Source organism: Theropithecus gelada, chromosome X (genome assembly GCF_003255815.1).
Source record: "Theropithecus gelada isolate Dixy chromosome X, Tgel_1.0, whole genome shotgun sequence".
NCBI classification, from domain to species: Eukaryota; Metazoa; Chordata; class Mammalia; order Primates; family Cercopithecidae; genus Theropithecus; species Theropithecus gelada.
The window spans coordinates 54,603,812-54,621,915 of NC_037689.1; the positions used below are offsets into that span (position 1 = coordinate 54,603,812).

At 34.3% G+C, this 18,104-nt stretch overlaps 1 protein-coding gene across 1 annotated transcript in view; it reads right to left on the reverse strand.

The window, feature by feature from the left end:
* Positions 1–18,104, reverse strand: part of DMD (dystrophin) — a 2,044,437-nt gene that overhangs the window by 1,521,670 nt on the left and 504,663 nt on the right. The window contains exons 8-9 of the mRNA XM_025371836.1: positions 13,565–13,746; positions 12,317–12,445 (exon numbers count right to left, since the gene is read on the reverse strand). Coding sequence (XP_025227621.1) covers positions 12,317–12,445; positions 13,565–13,746 — 311 coding nt within the window. The remainder of the gene's footprint in view (positions 1–12,316; positions 12,446–13,564; positions 13,747–18,104) is intronic.

Below are 18,104 nucleotides of genomic sequence, written 5' to 3' on the forward strand. Positions count from 1 at the left end.
TCATTATTAATCTTTCCAAAGATAGTTTATTTCCCCAAAGATTTAATTAATAGCATTCTCATAATTTAAAAAATGACTGTATTTCTATTAAACTTTATAATGAACAAAATAGGTGAGCACTAATTATGTGTTGATTTTAAAGTCACTCTAAATTAATTACTATTAAATAAGATCTCTCTCCAAAAGAATTAATAGTTTTCTTTACATTTATATGGTTAAGGGGGTAAACTCTTAGTGAAAATAAAAAAGTTTGCTAGTAGATTTGAGACCCACACGGATTTACCGCATGTATTACATAATAGGACGTTCTGTGTTGATCTACAAGTTTGGTAATAAGTTTATGTTGACTAACCAAGCATTATTACATTTTTTCACTGATATCATTTGTAGATAAAGACCACAAATATGCCAAGATATGTGCTGCCAGAATTCTATAGCAGGGATTAAAATTAGGCATGGGTATCCACTAGTTATACATTTTAAGAAATATATCTGTATGGCCGGGCACAGTGACTCACGCCTGTAATCACAGAACTTCGAATGGCTAAGGCGGGTGGATCACCTGAGGTCAAGAGTTCAAGACCAGCCTGGCTAACATGGTGAAACCTTGTCTCTACTAAATAATACAAAAATTAGCTGGATGTAGTGGCAGACACCTGTAATACCAGCTACTCAGGAGGCTGAGGCAGGAGAACTGCTTGAACCCAGGAGGCGGAGGTTGCACTGAGCCAAGATCGTGCCGCTGCACTTCAGCTGGGGCAATAAAGCAAAAACTCCATCTCAAAAAAAAAAAAAAAAAAAAAGAAATATATCTCTTTAAGTTTTCATTTTCAATCATGATTGTCACGTATCTTAATTTTGATATTACCACACTTTGAATATAGTTTCATTAAAATATAAGGTTAATAATTTAAAGAGAAAAGATTAAAAATACTATATTCTAAAAACAAAATAGATTGTAATAAAATAAATGCGAAAAAGAAAATCAAGTTACTCAATGAATGTAGAAACTAGAGATTGTCCTACAGAAAATGTGACAATGTGATGAATTAGCTTAAAATAATTATAATCCTTAAGAAGACATCATATTTAACAAAATTCAGGATATCAGGATCCTAGACCCAGTATTTCTGCTCTGTAATCTTAGGTATATGACTTAGCATATCTGAGCTTGAGTGTCTTCACCTGTAAAATGAAGGGTGTAGAGGTTGCTCTTTACTTAATATTCTTGGCATTAAATTACACATACAAATTATTTCCAAATGAATTTGAAATTTCATTTGTGCTAGAAAGCAATTAGGTGGCCATTTCGTCTCCTACTCCGTGACACTTATGTGCAAGGACATTCGCAAACTTCTTAATCAGGAGCCTGGATATTTGAAGATATGTACAAGCTTACATAAAACAAGTACAGTCATCAGTGAGTAGAGTGCACTTTATTGAATACCTGTTAGGCACCATGCTAGCCACGTTTCACAACTGACCTGGATTCTTCAGAAGAATCTTGTAAGTTCCGACAGATTGTATTTTTAAAGATGAATACAGTATGTTTCATCTTACATGTTCTTCTTATTATGTAACATCGACACTTCTCCATCAAGAGTTGGGTTTATGTTTCCTCCCCTTGACTAGGATGGACCCCAACCATGACAGAAGTTATACTATGTGACTTCCAAGACTAAGCACAAAAGGCAATAAAGTTTCTGCTTGGTACTCTTTGGGTCACTTACCCTTAGAATCCAGCCAGCATTTAGTGAGGGGCTGCAGATTAAATGAGGCCACATATACATGTTCCAGTCATCTGCCCTGGCTGAAGTTCCAGCAGTAGCCAAACGGCATGTGAGTGAAGAAGCCTTCAAAAATGACTTCAGCTTCATCTACTATTTTATTACACCTATGTGAGAAGCCCTGAACCCAGCTGAGCCCCAGAATCAAGAGAGATAATAAGAAAACTGAATGTTGTTTTTGTAAGCTCCCAAGTTTTGAGGTGATTTGCTACATGGCAATAGTTATGGTGAACAAGGTAAGCACACCTGTATTACACAGGTGAGCTAAGCATTACACAGGTATGCCAAGAGATAACTGAATCACACAACAACTAAGAAGGTGAATCAATTTTAATACAAATTCTTACTTCCGTAAAGACTTGATTTGTAAAAGAAAAATAATAATAAAAAAGTATTAAACTGAATGTTTGACAAAGATATTCCTTAAGAGGCCCTTCCTAAAGAAGGCATACTGCATCTAGCCTACATGTGGAGATCCAAACAATCTATTAATGATTACAAATAAACCACCCTAACCTGCTTAAACATTGTAACACAGATTAGCTCAATTCCATCCAATAATTCATTCAAATTCTAGGAACCTACAAATCCCATAAAATGTAATAAACATGACTTAAATGAGAGCATTCAAATATCCTTGGTTTGAAAAAATTGACTCTATTTTTGTAACATCCACAGCAATACCTCTGGACCTATCTCTGGTATCAAGAGACAGAAAAGTCATTTTCCAGAATGGTTGGTAAAATAACGTATCATCTCTTCCAGAAACTCCAAATATCTTTACCAAACGTAAAAATGGACTTTCATTCTACATTTTTTGAGATATATATATATATATATATATATATTTTTTTTGAGACAGAGTCTCGCTCTGTAGCCCAGGCTGGAGTGCAGTGGCGCGATCTGGACCTTGGCTCACTGCAAACTCTGCCTTCCGGGTTCACGCCATTCTCCTGCCTCAGGCTCCTAAGTAGCTGGGACTACAGGCGCCTGCCACCACGCCCGGCTAATTTTTAAGATTACAGAGTTATTTATAAATATAATGCAAAATGGGAAGAGTGTTGATCCATGTTGTTGTAAATATTTCTTTACCCTTAAATACTTAAATATTATCGAATGCCTGTTGTGTAAGAAGTTGAATGGAGTCGTTTTTCTCTCACACACACTGTTATAGTGAAGGCTTTTCTCACATACACTATGCATTATTTTAGCCACCCCATGGAAAGTTGAAAGTATCTCCATTTTAGAGATTAGAAAACTGAGTAATAGAGGGAAAATAGCATATGCAGGTCCCACAGACCAGATTCCTATTATACTCCTGTTTTCATCTTAATATCTTAGCTATGGAATGTTCTTTAATCTTCTTTGAAAAGTTTAACACCATTAAAATTCTTATTTACATCAACATAAACAGGAATAGAATAATTCAGAGGACAAAACAGGAAATATATTTGTGACATGGATGACAGAAAATTTCCTATTCTTATTTAGAATTATCACTTATAGATCAAGAAAAATAACATTCCCACACTATTCAACCTTTTTTTAGGCATCCATTTCCTAACTTATTTTGATAGATAACTCCATTTGTGGAGTTACATCTTTATAAGGTTGTTTTGAAAATCAGAAATAATAAATGTAAATTACATGCTAGGCATTTAACAGATTTCCTAAATGCAGACACACCTAGTGGAATAAATGATGTATTTTGGTTATACTATCCTTATAAAATTTCCATACTTAATGAGGGCTTTACCTTAAATAACTTTTTATTTTTAAGTTGCTTATGCTAAATCATTTTTTTAAAAAACCTCTAGGTTTTTGGACTGTAACACAAAAACGCTCCTTTAATCTTAATAAAGATGCCACTATTAACAATTTTACACCAAGAAACTGTGTAATCTTAAAAAATGGTTAAATTCCTAGAAACATAAAACCTACCAAATCTGAACTGTGTAAAAATAGAAAGTCTGAATAGATCAATAAAAGTAAGGAGAATGAATCAGTAATTTTTCATCTCCCAACAAAGAAAACTCAAGACCAGGTGACTTCATAGTGATTTTATCAGACATTTAAAAAAAGAATGTCAATGTTTCTCAAACTCTTCAAAAAAAAAAAAAAACAAAAAAATAACAAAAAAAAAAACCACTGAAGTGGAAGGAGCACTTCCAAATTCACTTTATAAGGTCAGCATTACCAAAACCAGAAAAAGACATCCCAAGAAAACTGCAGGTCAATATCCTTGATGGATATAGAGGCAAAACTCGCAAAAAAATTCCAGCAAACTTTAACAACACATTAAAAGGATCATACACCATGACCAAGTGAGATTTATCCTTGGGATACAAGGATGGTTCAACATGAAAATCAATTAGTTTGATAAACCACGTTAACAGAATAAATAAGAAGTCACATGTTCATTCCATTAGATGCTAAAAACTTGTTCGGCAAAATTCAACACAATTTCGTTATTTAAAAAAAAAAAACATTAAACTCTCAACAAACTAGGAATAGAAGGAAATTGCTTCATTACAAAAGTCATATATAAAAAGATCGCAGCTCATATCATAACAACTGCGAACTGAAAGGATTTTCTATGAAATCAGGAACAGGATAAACAAGGTAAGTATGCCCATTCTTGCCACTTCTACTGATGGCAATACTGGAAGTCCTTGCTAGAATAATTAGGCAAAAAAATAAATAAATAAATAAAAGGTATATAAATCAGAAATGAAGAATATTATTCCTATTTGCAGATGACATAATCTTATGAATAGAAAACCCTACAATCTATTAAAAACACTAGAACCAATTAGAAAATCAGAAAAGTTGTAGAATACAAAATCATACAAAAATTAGTTGAGTTTCTTTGAACTAATAATGAAAAGGAAATTAGCAGACAAATTCCATGTACAATAGCACCAAAAAAAAAAAAAAAAAAAAAAAACAGTGATAAACTAAAGAGGTCAAAGAGAATGCACTGGAAACTATGAAACATTGATGAAAGAAATTAAAGATGACAAAATCAAATGGAAAGATATCCTACATTCACGGATAGAAGGACTTAAAACTGTCATTATATTCAAAGCAATTTACAGAATGTAATCTTTATCAAAATTCCAATGGCATTTTTCACACAGAGAAAAACTCTGAAATGCATATGGAATCACAAAGAATCCCAAATGGCTAAATCAACCTTGAGAAAGAAGTACAAAATTGGAGGTATCACACTTCCTGATTTCAAAATATATTACAAAACTACAGTAATTAAAAATAAATTGTATTGTCATGAAGACAGACATACAGACCAATGGAACAGAGGGCCCAGAAATAAATCTACACATATAGGGTTAACTGATATTCCACAATAGAGCCAAGCATACATAAGGAGGAAAGGATAATCTCTTCTATAAATGGTGTTGGACAAAACTGGATATCCACACGCAAAAGAATGAAATTGGATGCTTATCTTATGCCATATGCAAATATCAACTCCGAATGGATAAAATATGTAAATGTAAAACCTCAATCCATAAAACTCCTAGAAGAAAACATTGGAAAAACCTTGTGACATTCATCCTGGCAATTATTTCATGGATATGACACTAAAAGCACAAGCAACAGAAACAAAAAATACTATTGAGACTACATAAAACTAAAATTCTGTTCAGAAAAGAAAACAACACTGTGAAAAGGCAATCTATGGAATGGGAAAAATACAAACCATATGTATACATTATGAGAATTATTTCTAATTCAGAGCTATTAGGAGAGTTAAATAAAATGAATTACATAAAGAATACTTCATGGTATTGCTACATTCTAAGTTATCAAAATAACAGCAACTAATATCATGACTACTATTTTAAATACATCAGGACTTAGATAAGATTTTGTGGTCAGACCTGAAGACCTTATATTAACAGCTGGTTATTTTCTAAAATATATAAAGAACTCCTACAACTCATTGGCAAAAAACCCTAAAAACCCAATTAAAAATGGGCTAAAAGCTTGAATAGACATTTCTCCAAAGATGACACCCAAATGGCCAACAGGTGTATGAAAATATGTTCAACATTATGAATTATCAGGGAAATGTGAAATGTAAAGCAGAATGAGCTATCACATTTACACCTGTTAGACGCCTACTATTAAAAAATGCATTAGTAAGGATGTGGAAAAATTGCAACTACTGTACATTGTTAGTGAAGTAAAAAATGGCATGGCTATTATGGAAAATAATATGGTGGTTCCTCAAAAAATTAAAAACAGAACTACCACTTGATCTAGCAATCTCACTTCTGGATATTTATCCAAAAGAATTGAAATCAGGATCTTGAAGGGATACCTGCAATCCCATATTCATTGCAACACTATTCACAATAGCCAAGACGTGTAAACATCCTCAGTGTCCACTGATGGATGAGTAAAGAAAATGTGTTACACACATACAAGAGATTAATATTCAAAAAGAATGAGATCTTGCCACGTTAACAACATGGATGAACCCTAAGGACATTATGGGAAGTGAAATAAGACAGTGACAGAAGGAAAAATACTGCATGATTCTATGTATAAGAGGTACGTAAAATAAGCTGATCAAATCAGAGAGTGAAGTAATAGTTGCTAGAGGCTTTGGAGAGGAGGAAATGGGAAGCTGTTAATTAACAAAGGTTCAGTTATCAAAGATGAGAAAATTCTCAAGATCTATTGTACAACTTATGCCTATACCTATAGTGAATAATGCTGTATTTTACACTTAAAAATCAGTTAAGAGGGCAAATCCCATGTTAAGTGTTCTTGCCACAATAAAGTAAGATTTCAAAAGAAGTTAAAGGATAAGAGTGTATCTGTTGAAAATAACATCACATATATTCACTTTAAGGTTCTTTCCAGTTTTAAAATTCTACTCAGAAGTCTTCAGTGTACCAATTTATAGAGTTGACTAAAACCTAACAATTCTGTTTCTGGGTCACTTGTTCAGTCACATCAGAATGTATAAAGGCTTCCTTGAAGCAAATCAATGATAATTTTAATCTAAGGAGTGGTCCCCACTAGCTGGCTTTGCATCCTCTGTTTGCCAATTCCTTTCTACAATCTGTGTACAGTCTGAGGGACAAGTTGTGTCAGGAGGGGCAATGGCAGAGATAGAGTGAAAAATCTCCTCTCCTTCATCCCCTCCCAACACAGGATTGCTGGATGTGGAATCACCTAGAAGTGCTTTTTCTGCTTTATAAAAGGCATTACTATGTTTCACTCTGCATGGTTCCAAGATTGTTCCTCAGCAACCTCATAACTAAAAAGGATATCCTTTTCCTTGGAATCTTTTACTCGGTATATTAACTTGCCAAACTCTATACAGGTTGTGAGTTTGTTTATAAATCAGAATCCAGGCTATCTCTTCTCATAGAAGTGCTAATAAAAATATAAAAATTTTCTCAGATCAGACCACAAAATCTTATCTATCCCCTGAAGTATCTAAAGTAGTAATCATATCGGTAACTGTTTTGTTTTGTTTTTGTTTTTTTTGAGCACTTACAATGTGCTTATGCCATGAAATGTTCTTTATGTAATTCATCTCATTTAACTCTCCTAAATAGCTCTATGAGTTAGAAATAGTTTCAATAATATACATGAGGAAACTGAGGCTCAGAGTTCAAGAAATTCTCTCAAGGTCACATAACAAGTAAGTAATAATGAAGGCTCTTAAAAGTAGAAGTTGGGGGGCAGAAGAGTATAGGTCAGAGTGATGTCATGTGAGAAATACTCAATTTGCCCTTGTCTGCTTTGAAGTTGAAAGGCAGCCATGAGCCAATGAATGTGGTCAGCCTCTAGAAGCTAGAAAAGCCATAGAAATAGATGCTCCTCTACAGCCTCCAGAAGGAAGGCAGCCCTGCTGATATGTTAATGTTAGCTCAATGAGATCTGTTTTAAACATCTGAACTACAGAACTGTAAAATAATGAATATGCATTGTTCAGGGCCACTAGGTTTGCAGTCGTTGCATCAAAAATTGAAAACTAATACATAGACACATGAGTAGTTATCAGGATGGGATAATTTAAAAGAAGTATGTTTATGTTTCTGTGGCCATCAACTATTTACGGTAGTGTTTTGAGACAGAGTCTTGCCCTGTCGTCCAGACTGGAGTGCAGCGGCCAATCTCAGCTCACTGCAACCTCTGCCTCCTGACTGCAACTGATTCTCATGCCTCAGTTTCACAAGTAACTGGGATTACAGGTGTGTGCCACCACACCCAGTTACTTTTTGTGTTTTCAGTAGAGACAGGGTTTCGCCATGTTGGCCAGGCTGGTCTCAAACTCCTAGCCTCAAGTGATCTGCCTGCCTCCGCCTCCCAAAGTGCCAGGATTACAGGCATGACCCACTGCACTCAGCTCTCAGTATATTTTTTTAAGTGTTACAATGCAGGTAGCCTTACACTTTTACTGTCATTTGAACCTACTGTAATCAGCAACACCTCCCAACACACACACATGCACGCACCACTGAAATTGTTCTTATTAAAGTGGACATAAACTAGAGTGAGCACGTAACTTATTGGTCTAAATGGCCAAGTTTTAAGAGTGAATAGTAATTCCATTGTAGTAACTGCTATATATTAGGATTTCCCAGACATCTTACACTACTGACGTTTTGCTGAATTCACTGAATAATTTTCAATCATCAAGTTATTTGAACTAACCAGCAATATTTAATGTAGTTAGACATCTTCCTTTCCCTGAAAACACTTTCTTCTGGATTCCAGAATACCACATCCATCATTTCCTTTCTTTTCAGCTTTTTCTCTCCCCTTTCCAGCCACCCTTTTCAGCCCCTTTGCTGATGCCTCATCATATATACATCTAGAGACCTCTTATCTGTCTATACATTTTCCCTTGGTAATCTTATCCTGGCCAATGGATTTAAATACTATCAACGTGTTGACTTCTAAATTATTATCCTCAACTCTGATCTTAGATCCCCTTTCTTTACATGCATTCATAGCCTTATAGGCACTTCAAGATTAATATGTTTAAAACTGAAATCCTAATGTTCACTCCCAAACCTGTTCCTTCTACAGTCTCACCCATCTTGGTTTGTGGCAACTCTATATTTTGCCAGTTGCTTAAAAAAGAAACCTCACAATAATCCTCGGTTTCTCTAATTATTTCCTAAGTCACATCTACTCCATCAGGAGGGAAATGACTTTGATGAAATATTGGCCTCCAATTCTGCTACCAGATATGCTGTGCTAGAGATCATGAAACAGAAAAGCTCACATGTAAAATTAAAATGCTCATATCATACCATTTGTTTATTTTTATTATTTATTTTTTTGAGACAGAGTTTCACTCTTGTTGCCCAGGATGTAATGCAATGGCACGATATCAACTCACTGCAAACTTCGCCTTCCGGGTTCAAGTGATTCTCCTGCCTCAGCCTCCCAAATAGCTGGGATTACAGGCGTGCACCACCACACCCAGCTAATTTTGTATTTTTAGTAGAGATGGGGTTTTACCATGTTGGTTCAGTTGGTCTCGAACTCTGACCACAGGTGATCCACCCACCTTGACTTCCCAAAGTGCTGGGAGTACAGGCGTCAGCTACCACACACGGCCCTACCATTTATTAGATGAGTTAAAAACATATGGCAAGAGGGAAGAGATTCAGAGGATAATAAAATTAGAATAAATTCAGACACAGATTGTTTTGTACGTTTGTTTATGTGTCACTTAGTCCAATAACAGTACCTGGCACATAGTAGGTGATTAAAAAAACAAGTGCTACATAATCAAATGTATGAATACTGCTCTATATGTGAGTAACCCAATATACAAGAATCACAGTAGAGAAAGTGCAGTGTCACCCTAGTATAATGAGGATGGGCATGGAGTTGGATAAATGTAAATTTGAATTCAGGTTCTGCCACTTACTAATTAGGCCTAGAAATATAAATTAAGTTGGCCTATTTAAAACAGAGACAAAAGCACTCCGAGCTAAGGGAAGCATAAAAGCTAATATGGAAAATTTTGGGGCACCTGTGTAGGATAACAAGTGACTTAATTTGGTTGAAGAAAACATGAAATACATGTGTAATGAGCATAAAAGCATAAATTATTAATATATCATAAATCTTTTTAAGGCAGTTTAGGAGAGTAGCCTTGTTATATGGGCAAAATTAAGTGAAAAAAATTGTGAATATTACTAGGACTGTGAATAACATAAAAAAATGGACAAGAAACTCTAATAAATTTCACTTGGAGACATACTAGGTTTGAGATATTAGTGGATATCAAGGTATAGATACACAACACAGAGTTGAAAATGAATTGGAAATGTGGCTATAACTCAAGAAAGATTGGAAGTGGTGAAGACAGAGATACAATGATCATTTGCATACAGATTGAATACAGATTGCATACAGATTGAGGCCAGATTAAATTATTAATTATTAAATTATGTTAAGAGAACAAGTACACAGATAAGAAGGCCAAGAAATCTCCCATGAGGTTCACAAGCTAAAGAAGTTGGAAGAGCAGAAAGAGCCAGGTAATCAAAGACACAGAATAGTCAGAGAGGAAGAACCTGCTAAGTGTAGAGGCTGAGAAAAATGTTTCTTCAGTGGTAGAAAGTTAGGAGAACTGAATAAAAGCCATTTGGCTCTGTGACTAAGAATACTTATTTGTTGAATAAATAAATGAACAGTTAAAGCAGAGTGATGTGTTTGGGGAGTGGGGGCATGCACGTTTTTCCCATAGGGGACAGTCACCCGCATGGCTCTCTCTTATAGAGGACTTTATTTTTCTCTGTAGACCACACTTTAATAAAACTTTCTGATGGCATCAGATCCAGCCTGTCTTGACTTCATTTGAAGTAGAGCAGGTACAGCCTATAGCTGCAGTGTAAGCTCAGTCCTTCTGACACTTTTGAAATTAATGTTTAGTGTGAATAAAGGCATACACTTATCAAACCTAACTACATTTAACATCATCTTCTGATATGCTTCTTCAGTAACAGTCAGAATATATCATTCCTCATCTCTTGTGATTTGTGCTGTGTCTTTTCCAAAGGATAAACATTATACTGATTTGAATGCCTTATTTTAAATAACACAGGTAAGTGAATTTGTTGAATTATCTGTAATTTATGACATAATGTATTCGGTAATTTTTACACAAAGGTAGAATGAGCAGAGTCTATCAAGATGTAAGTCCATTTGTAATTACTCCATTAAGGAGTCATACCTGAGCAATGCCTTAATGAGGTGGTGATGAGGTGAAAATGCGCTACCAGAATAGGCATTGCAGAAAACCTAGAAAAGGCAGCTCAATAAAGTGATAATGAGAGGGGGGAAAAAAACCCATTTATCTTTGCTTGGTGTATGCTCCTTAATTTTAGGAGGCGGCACTTATTCCTTAAGTCTTGGTGATTTCAATGGGGGGAATGGTATAAATAGAGTCTAGAGAGTCGATGGAGAGTCAAGAGGTCCAGAATGAGAGGGAGTGAGAAGAGAGCTTTGCAAGTAAACTAGCCAAGGATGGAGGTCGTAACTATTTCAGAGTTCCGAATTTTTAGCTAATGCATCAATTAACTGCCAAATAAATTACTAATTAAATGCACGCCACTATCTTAAAAAAAAAATCGAGTCTCCAAAAATGTACACATTTTTTAACCAATAGGATCAGGTCTATCATTTTTAAACTCTCATTTATAGTGTAGTTTTGATAAAAATCACATCATCTAGCACGTTTCAAATTGGCTCCGCTGAGCAAAATCAATCATTTTTGTTAAAAAGTAATTCTTGCAAATCTAGCAAACTTAGCGCATTTCATTCCCACGCTGTAACGTCTACAAGGCTATTTCTTGTATGTTGGATTCCATACAATATTGCAAGAGTGGAAAACTCCACTGAGAGGCTTCTTCATATAGAAAGTACGAAACATTGCCTAGAATATGACCTGCTTTGAGTGTGATTTTTTCTTATAAATACTACAGAGCCTGCTATACACAAGTTTAAATTAGCAAAATTAACGGAGAGCATATGAAGAAGCTTGCAGTTGCATTTTTCTTACACAGAATATATATTTTGGAATGAATATAAAAAATAATTCACTTGTAGTATATGTATTTTCTTTATCTAGAAAAATCTCCCCAAATAGTGTAATTAGCAATTTTCACAGATTTGCCCACACTTTTTGAAGTTACATATATAAACCTTTTAATGAGCCTCATGTTTTTTATAACCATTAGTAGCCTTTGTCAAAGAGAACCTTAGAGGTTATTACATAATGAAAGTAGAAATCATTATTATGGGAATTCATATTTATGAAGAATCATCATATAGTAAACCTAGAGAAGTCTCAATAACAAAGCAGAATCATATGAGGGAATCAGTAAAACTGGGAAAAATGAAACAGCTCTTCACGGGGAGATAAAAAGCACTGAAAAATTCAAGCAAGTAAAAGCAGTGTTAGATTATCTTGGAAGCAGTTCTCTGGTTTGTACAACAGAGAATAAATGTTGACAGACCTGTGAAGGAAATGGGCTCCGTGTAGGGTCAGAGGTGGTGACATAAGCAGCCTGTGTGTAGGCATAGCTCTTGAATCGAGGCTTAGGGGAAGAAGTTCTCTCATAGCCCTGTGCTAGACTGACTGTGATCTGCAGAGAAGGGTTTGGGGGAGTGGATAGAGAGGAGGAGGAAAAACCATAAGTAACCCAAAAGGACTACTTTCCAACATGGTAGAAAACAGAACATTAAATGGAAACGGTGAGATTTAATGTTTAATACTAAACATATATAAATGATATTAGAAATTGGTATACTCCCAGAATTATGGCACTTAATGTCATGTTGGAGAATAAATGATCTGGGAAGATATGAGCATGCTATTTAACCATGAGGATTCCATAGTAATACAACTCCAATATTTATATGGGATGGTACTCTTCAATCTGGCAAAAACAGGCATCCAAAAGCAATTTTCTCTAAATCCAAAGTAACTAAAACCAGAATTCATCAGGTCCATACCCTGGAAAGGACTAAAGATTTCAAAAGCTAATATAGAGCTAGCTCAGTAAAGTGAGAGAGTTTGGCCTAAAAGCTTTCCACACATTCCAACAGAAATGTTGCTAAAGGTTTCTTCACTATTGCTTGTGCCTGAGAAAGCACAGGAAAACATCCAAACTACCCACGGTTGAGAGAAAGAACAAGCCAATGTCAAGGAAGAACCCCAGTGAATTCTATACAGTTATATAATGAAGAATTTCATCATGTTTTTCTTTAATGTTTATTTGAAATATTTTAAACCACTTTTCTATTTTCAAAGTTATCCTGAATAATCAAAATCTGATTTTGTACATCATATTGCCATAAAGTATTTTTAATGATTAAAAACAATATTTCCCTTTAATCTTTCTCTAGCTCTTTGTTCTAGTTGATGAAGATTTTAGAGTTTAATACGTATGTAAGTTTGCCTTTCATTTCATTGTGTGTTACACAATGGAAATGTAATATATTATGTTCTATATTCCTACGATATGGTACATATCAATAGTATTTTTTAAATACGCTTGAAAAGAATATTGTAGTCAATGAAGCAAAACTGAAAAGGTTTACATAGTCTGTCTCTCTTTCTGTATATATACATATATTAGGCTTTGTATATATACATGTATATATACATATAGATTCGTTTTATATATATGTGCACATAATACCTAAAAATGCATATAAAATAGAAAACATCTTGAATATTACCTGTCCTTTGGACACTTTACCTGTTGAGAATAGTGCATTTGATGATGTAATTGAAAATGTTCTTCTTTAGTCACTTTAGGTGGCCTTGGCAACATTTCCACTTCCTGGATGGCTTCAATGCTCACTTGCTGAGGCAAAACTTGGAAGAGTGATGTGATGTACATTAAGATGGACTTCTTATCTGGATAGGTGGTAGCAACATCTGTAAGCACATTAACACTACACATCAATTCTTGGTTTCTATATTTGAGACTCTAAAAGGATAATGAACAAATCAATGTTACAGGAAGATGATAGATTAATGAACACTTAGTTGGCCATGAATGTCCTCCAGAGACGAATTAGAACATGATAATCAGGCCTAAAATGTCTTTCCAATTTGGCAGACCAATGAGATGAGCAGTAAAGTTAGTTTCTTTTCCTTGTTCATATGAAAACTTTATTCTATATTACTTTTTCCTAAGTCAAATTGCCAGACTAGCCCATCTAACAGATAGCTTTCATTAGGCAAGAAACAAAAATAAAAGATTACATTTTCCTTTCCATGGAAAGTTATATTAACATGTAAATTCAAATGGTGCAGTGGTAATTAAACAATTACATAAAATGGCTTAATGCTTTAGTTCTCAGTAAAGAAACCTTATACCTTTTTAATTGAATGCTGCTGATATTAAAGTATGCAGACAGCTAAATATGTCTCTGTGCTGAAATGAGTCATGTATCCACAATATAAACAGAAAAATACCGTATAATGATTTTTAATATTCCTTGTATATTAAAAATATTTGTTTATATTATGGCCCATCTGATAAAGTAGAATGTCGTTTCCCTTCCCAGACATTAGAGATAAATGCAAGAGTCCTACACATGAAGTTGATCTGACTTCACGTCCTTTGCTACATCCAGAGGGTGAATGAAACCCAGCATTTAAAGTCAGTAATAATTTGTAATAACACATATAAAGTGGCAGCTCCTTCAAAAGATTCATTTGCTACTTGGCATTACAATTTAGTTACTGCACTCATTCCAGTGAACCAAGATGTAAAGTAATCCTTTATGTGAAGTGTGTCATTAATACTAGAAAGTGTTAAAACGTAAGTTCTGACAATGAAATGCTATTTAGATAGCATTTCATTGTCATCCTTTTTCATCCTTTAAAAAGAAGGAAATTTTGTCATTGAGGCAACATTTGTAAATCTGGAGGCTATTAAGTGAAATAAGCCAGGCACAGAAAGACAAGTACCACATGATCTCACTTACACATGGAATCTAAAAAGTTGAATTCATAAAAGTAGACAGTAGAATGGTGTTTACGAGGGGCTGTGGGGTAGGGATTGGGAAGATGTTGGTCAAAGTCACATTTCAGTTAGATAGGAAAAATAAGTTCAAGAGATCTATTGTACAACCTAATAATAATGTATTGTATTCCTAAAAATTGCTGTGAGAATAAAGTGTACTCACCATGAAACATGATAAGCATATGAAGTAATGCATGTATTAATTAGTTCAATTTAGCCATTCCAGAATGTATACATATTTCAAAACATGTTATACATGATAAATGTATGCAATTTTAGTTTAATAATTAATCAATATAAAAATCAAAGATAAAAGATAAACATAAATCCTGGCAGGAGGTCAAGGCAATGTGGCAATGCATTTTCCTTGCCATACATTTATCTTAACTACTAGTAAGAGATCTGTATTCAATTTGTATATTCTGATCACTTGTTCTGATTATAAGTGAAAAAGCCAAGAGTAAAGTCTCAAGTCCATTAGCACAAAGGGAGGTTGAACAAGTGACTTCATCAATTCTTTTACAAGTATCAGAACCATGATTAATCAGAACAACTATTTTTAAAAAGTTACAGGAGAGGGAAAAATTAATGTTCCTTGGTCCACTTCTATCCATAGAATAATACAGTGCTTCTCAATTTTTAATGTACATATGAATCACCTGGGGATCTTTTAAAACTACAGAATCCGATTCAACAGATCAGCGGTAAAGCCTGTAGCTCTGCATTTCCAATAATCTCCCAAGCGATGCTGAAACTGCTAGCCTGCTACGTTATGAATAAGGGCCAAAAACATTACTTACAAGCAGACTGTTACATCATCTCCCATTTTATTGTTTTATTCATTTATTCAAATGATATTTATTGGACATTTCAATGCACAAGGCTGAGAGGTACAAAGTTATACAACACATATGCTCAACTTGTTATACTTTAATTAGCCAACAAATGGTCAAAGTAATTTTTACAAGTACTTTTTAAAGAAGAAGTAAATAATATTTTGTGCATGAATACTGCCTTCCTTAATAATCTTACTAGCTTAGCTTTGGAATCCTGAAGCCTACAAATCTCCAATTCATTCGGTAATTGTTTTTCAAAATATTTGACCAATTGTTTCTTATATGGTGAATACTATACTTCACCATATCTTGAAATTCTAGAAAACTTTCTTCCTTCTCACTAGTAACTAGTCAGCTTTACCTGTGATTAACATAACTTAGAGCTCTTTCATTTTTAGTATATTAAATAAAACCATGATGTGAGAAAACAAATTAAAAAGGGTTGACCCTGTGCCTATTCACTGCTGTGTTATAGGTATATGCATGTATGTTTGGCCTCAAATATATGCCATGATAAAAAGTAAAAAATGGTGCAAAATTGGCCAAGCATTTTTATTGCCCCAAGAAATGTCAAACATTGTAACAAATTTTATTTACATAAAACATGTGGACTGAATGCAAATATTCTTGTCAGTCATTACAAAAAATATGTACTTATTTAACCAAACTATTGACATTTTGCCCCAAACTATTACTATCACACTTCTGAGATTATGTGGAATTCAAAACTGCCAGGAGGTAGAAATCAGTATTTTTTTAAGAAAGGAATTTAGGTCTAAACTATTTTCAATTTCGTCAACATACATTTTCAAGAAATCTATTATATTCAAAATATTTTAATGGATTATCCAGGAGATTTAAAAGAGAAAATTCATGAATTCTGCTTCCAATTTGGAATAAGAAAATAAATAATAAAAGTACAAAGTAATTGCATTGCTGAACAGAATTTAAAATGTGTTCCTCTAATTGGCACAACCAGTTCTTTAACATGTTCAGATTTTAAAAATCATATACTATTGGAGGATCAAGCAATTCTCTTTGAATAGGAAACTGAATTAATTATGCATAGGATTTCAATAGCCGGAAATGAGGGAATGGGCAAGAGTATTCCGGGCAGTGGGAGTATCTCAGGTAAAGACGCAGAGGTAGGGACACATTAGCCATGTCTTGGGAACAGTGGCTTTGTGTATCTTAACCAGAGAGGACAGTAGTGAAAACTAAGATGCAACTGGTAGATGGTACGTAGAAAACTGAGGGAATATCAACAACAAACCAGAAAACTCGGCCTTCATTCAATAGGTTGGAGAGTAAACACTTTTCGACAAGAGGGTGACATCATCAAAATTTTATTCAAGTAAATTCTTTAAGTACAGAATGGATTGCTGGAGAAAAACTTGAGAGAAATAAGAGATTAGGACCATAATCCAGATAAAAAGTGCTCAAGAACTAAGGTAGAACTGCGTATGGGGGAAATGAAAACAAGGCAACGTATGACAAAAATTCTAAGAGAGATCCAAAATGACTTCATTCAGTTTTCAAATCATTTACTCCACAGTTTTTGGAAATGCCTATATACAAAGTTATGTGCTACAGCCTGAGGATATAAAGATTAATAAACTAAGAATAAAACAAAGAAGGTAGAGGATGAAGGAGGAAGCTGATTGTTCTGCAGTCATGGTAACAAGTAGACACCAACAAGTTTCAATCAACCCTATTTATTCATTTAACAATTAGTTGCCTCCATGATTGTTATCATGTTTCCCCCAGCCAACCAGCAGCAAATGCTCCCTTCTGAAAGTTTGCCAGAGTGGATTCACTTCAATGAACATAATTCTGAATTCAAACTAATTAAATATCGTCTCACCTGAAATACCATGCTTCTAAAGCTATCATCATCCTATTCCCAATTTGAAATTTTCTTAGCTTGCTGGCCCTCTGATTCTCTCCAAAACCTAAGAATATGCTGCTTTCCGAGACTGTGGTTGACCAGCAGAGTTCCCTCTAAGTAAGATGTTATGAAGCTCAAATCCAATGTTTAGAAAACCTGTAAAGTTTGTTAAACCTTAATATTATTGCTGTATTGCATTATTTTTTGTCATTTTTGTCATATTTTTGCTGTTTCTATTATTAACACAAAAACAAACCTAGTTGTAGGAGACCATTTGTATACTATTAACAGGAAGTCAGAAGACTTTACTTAGAAGGAAAAAGCAATGATCACTTAATCCATATTTGCTAAGTGATTGTTATGTGCTATACAATATGCTTAGACTATGTTAGATTATGAGTATACAGCAGATGAGTCACCCCGTAATTATAAACATTACTTTTTATGGGAAATCAAAATGAATTTTATGACTTGGGGATAATCCTCATTTATGATGACTGCACTAAGGCCAATTCCTGGCACTCTGCAATCACCTAAG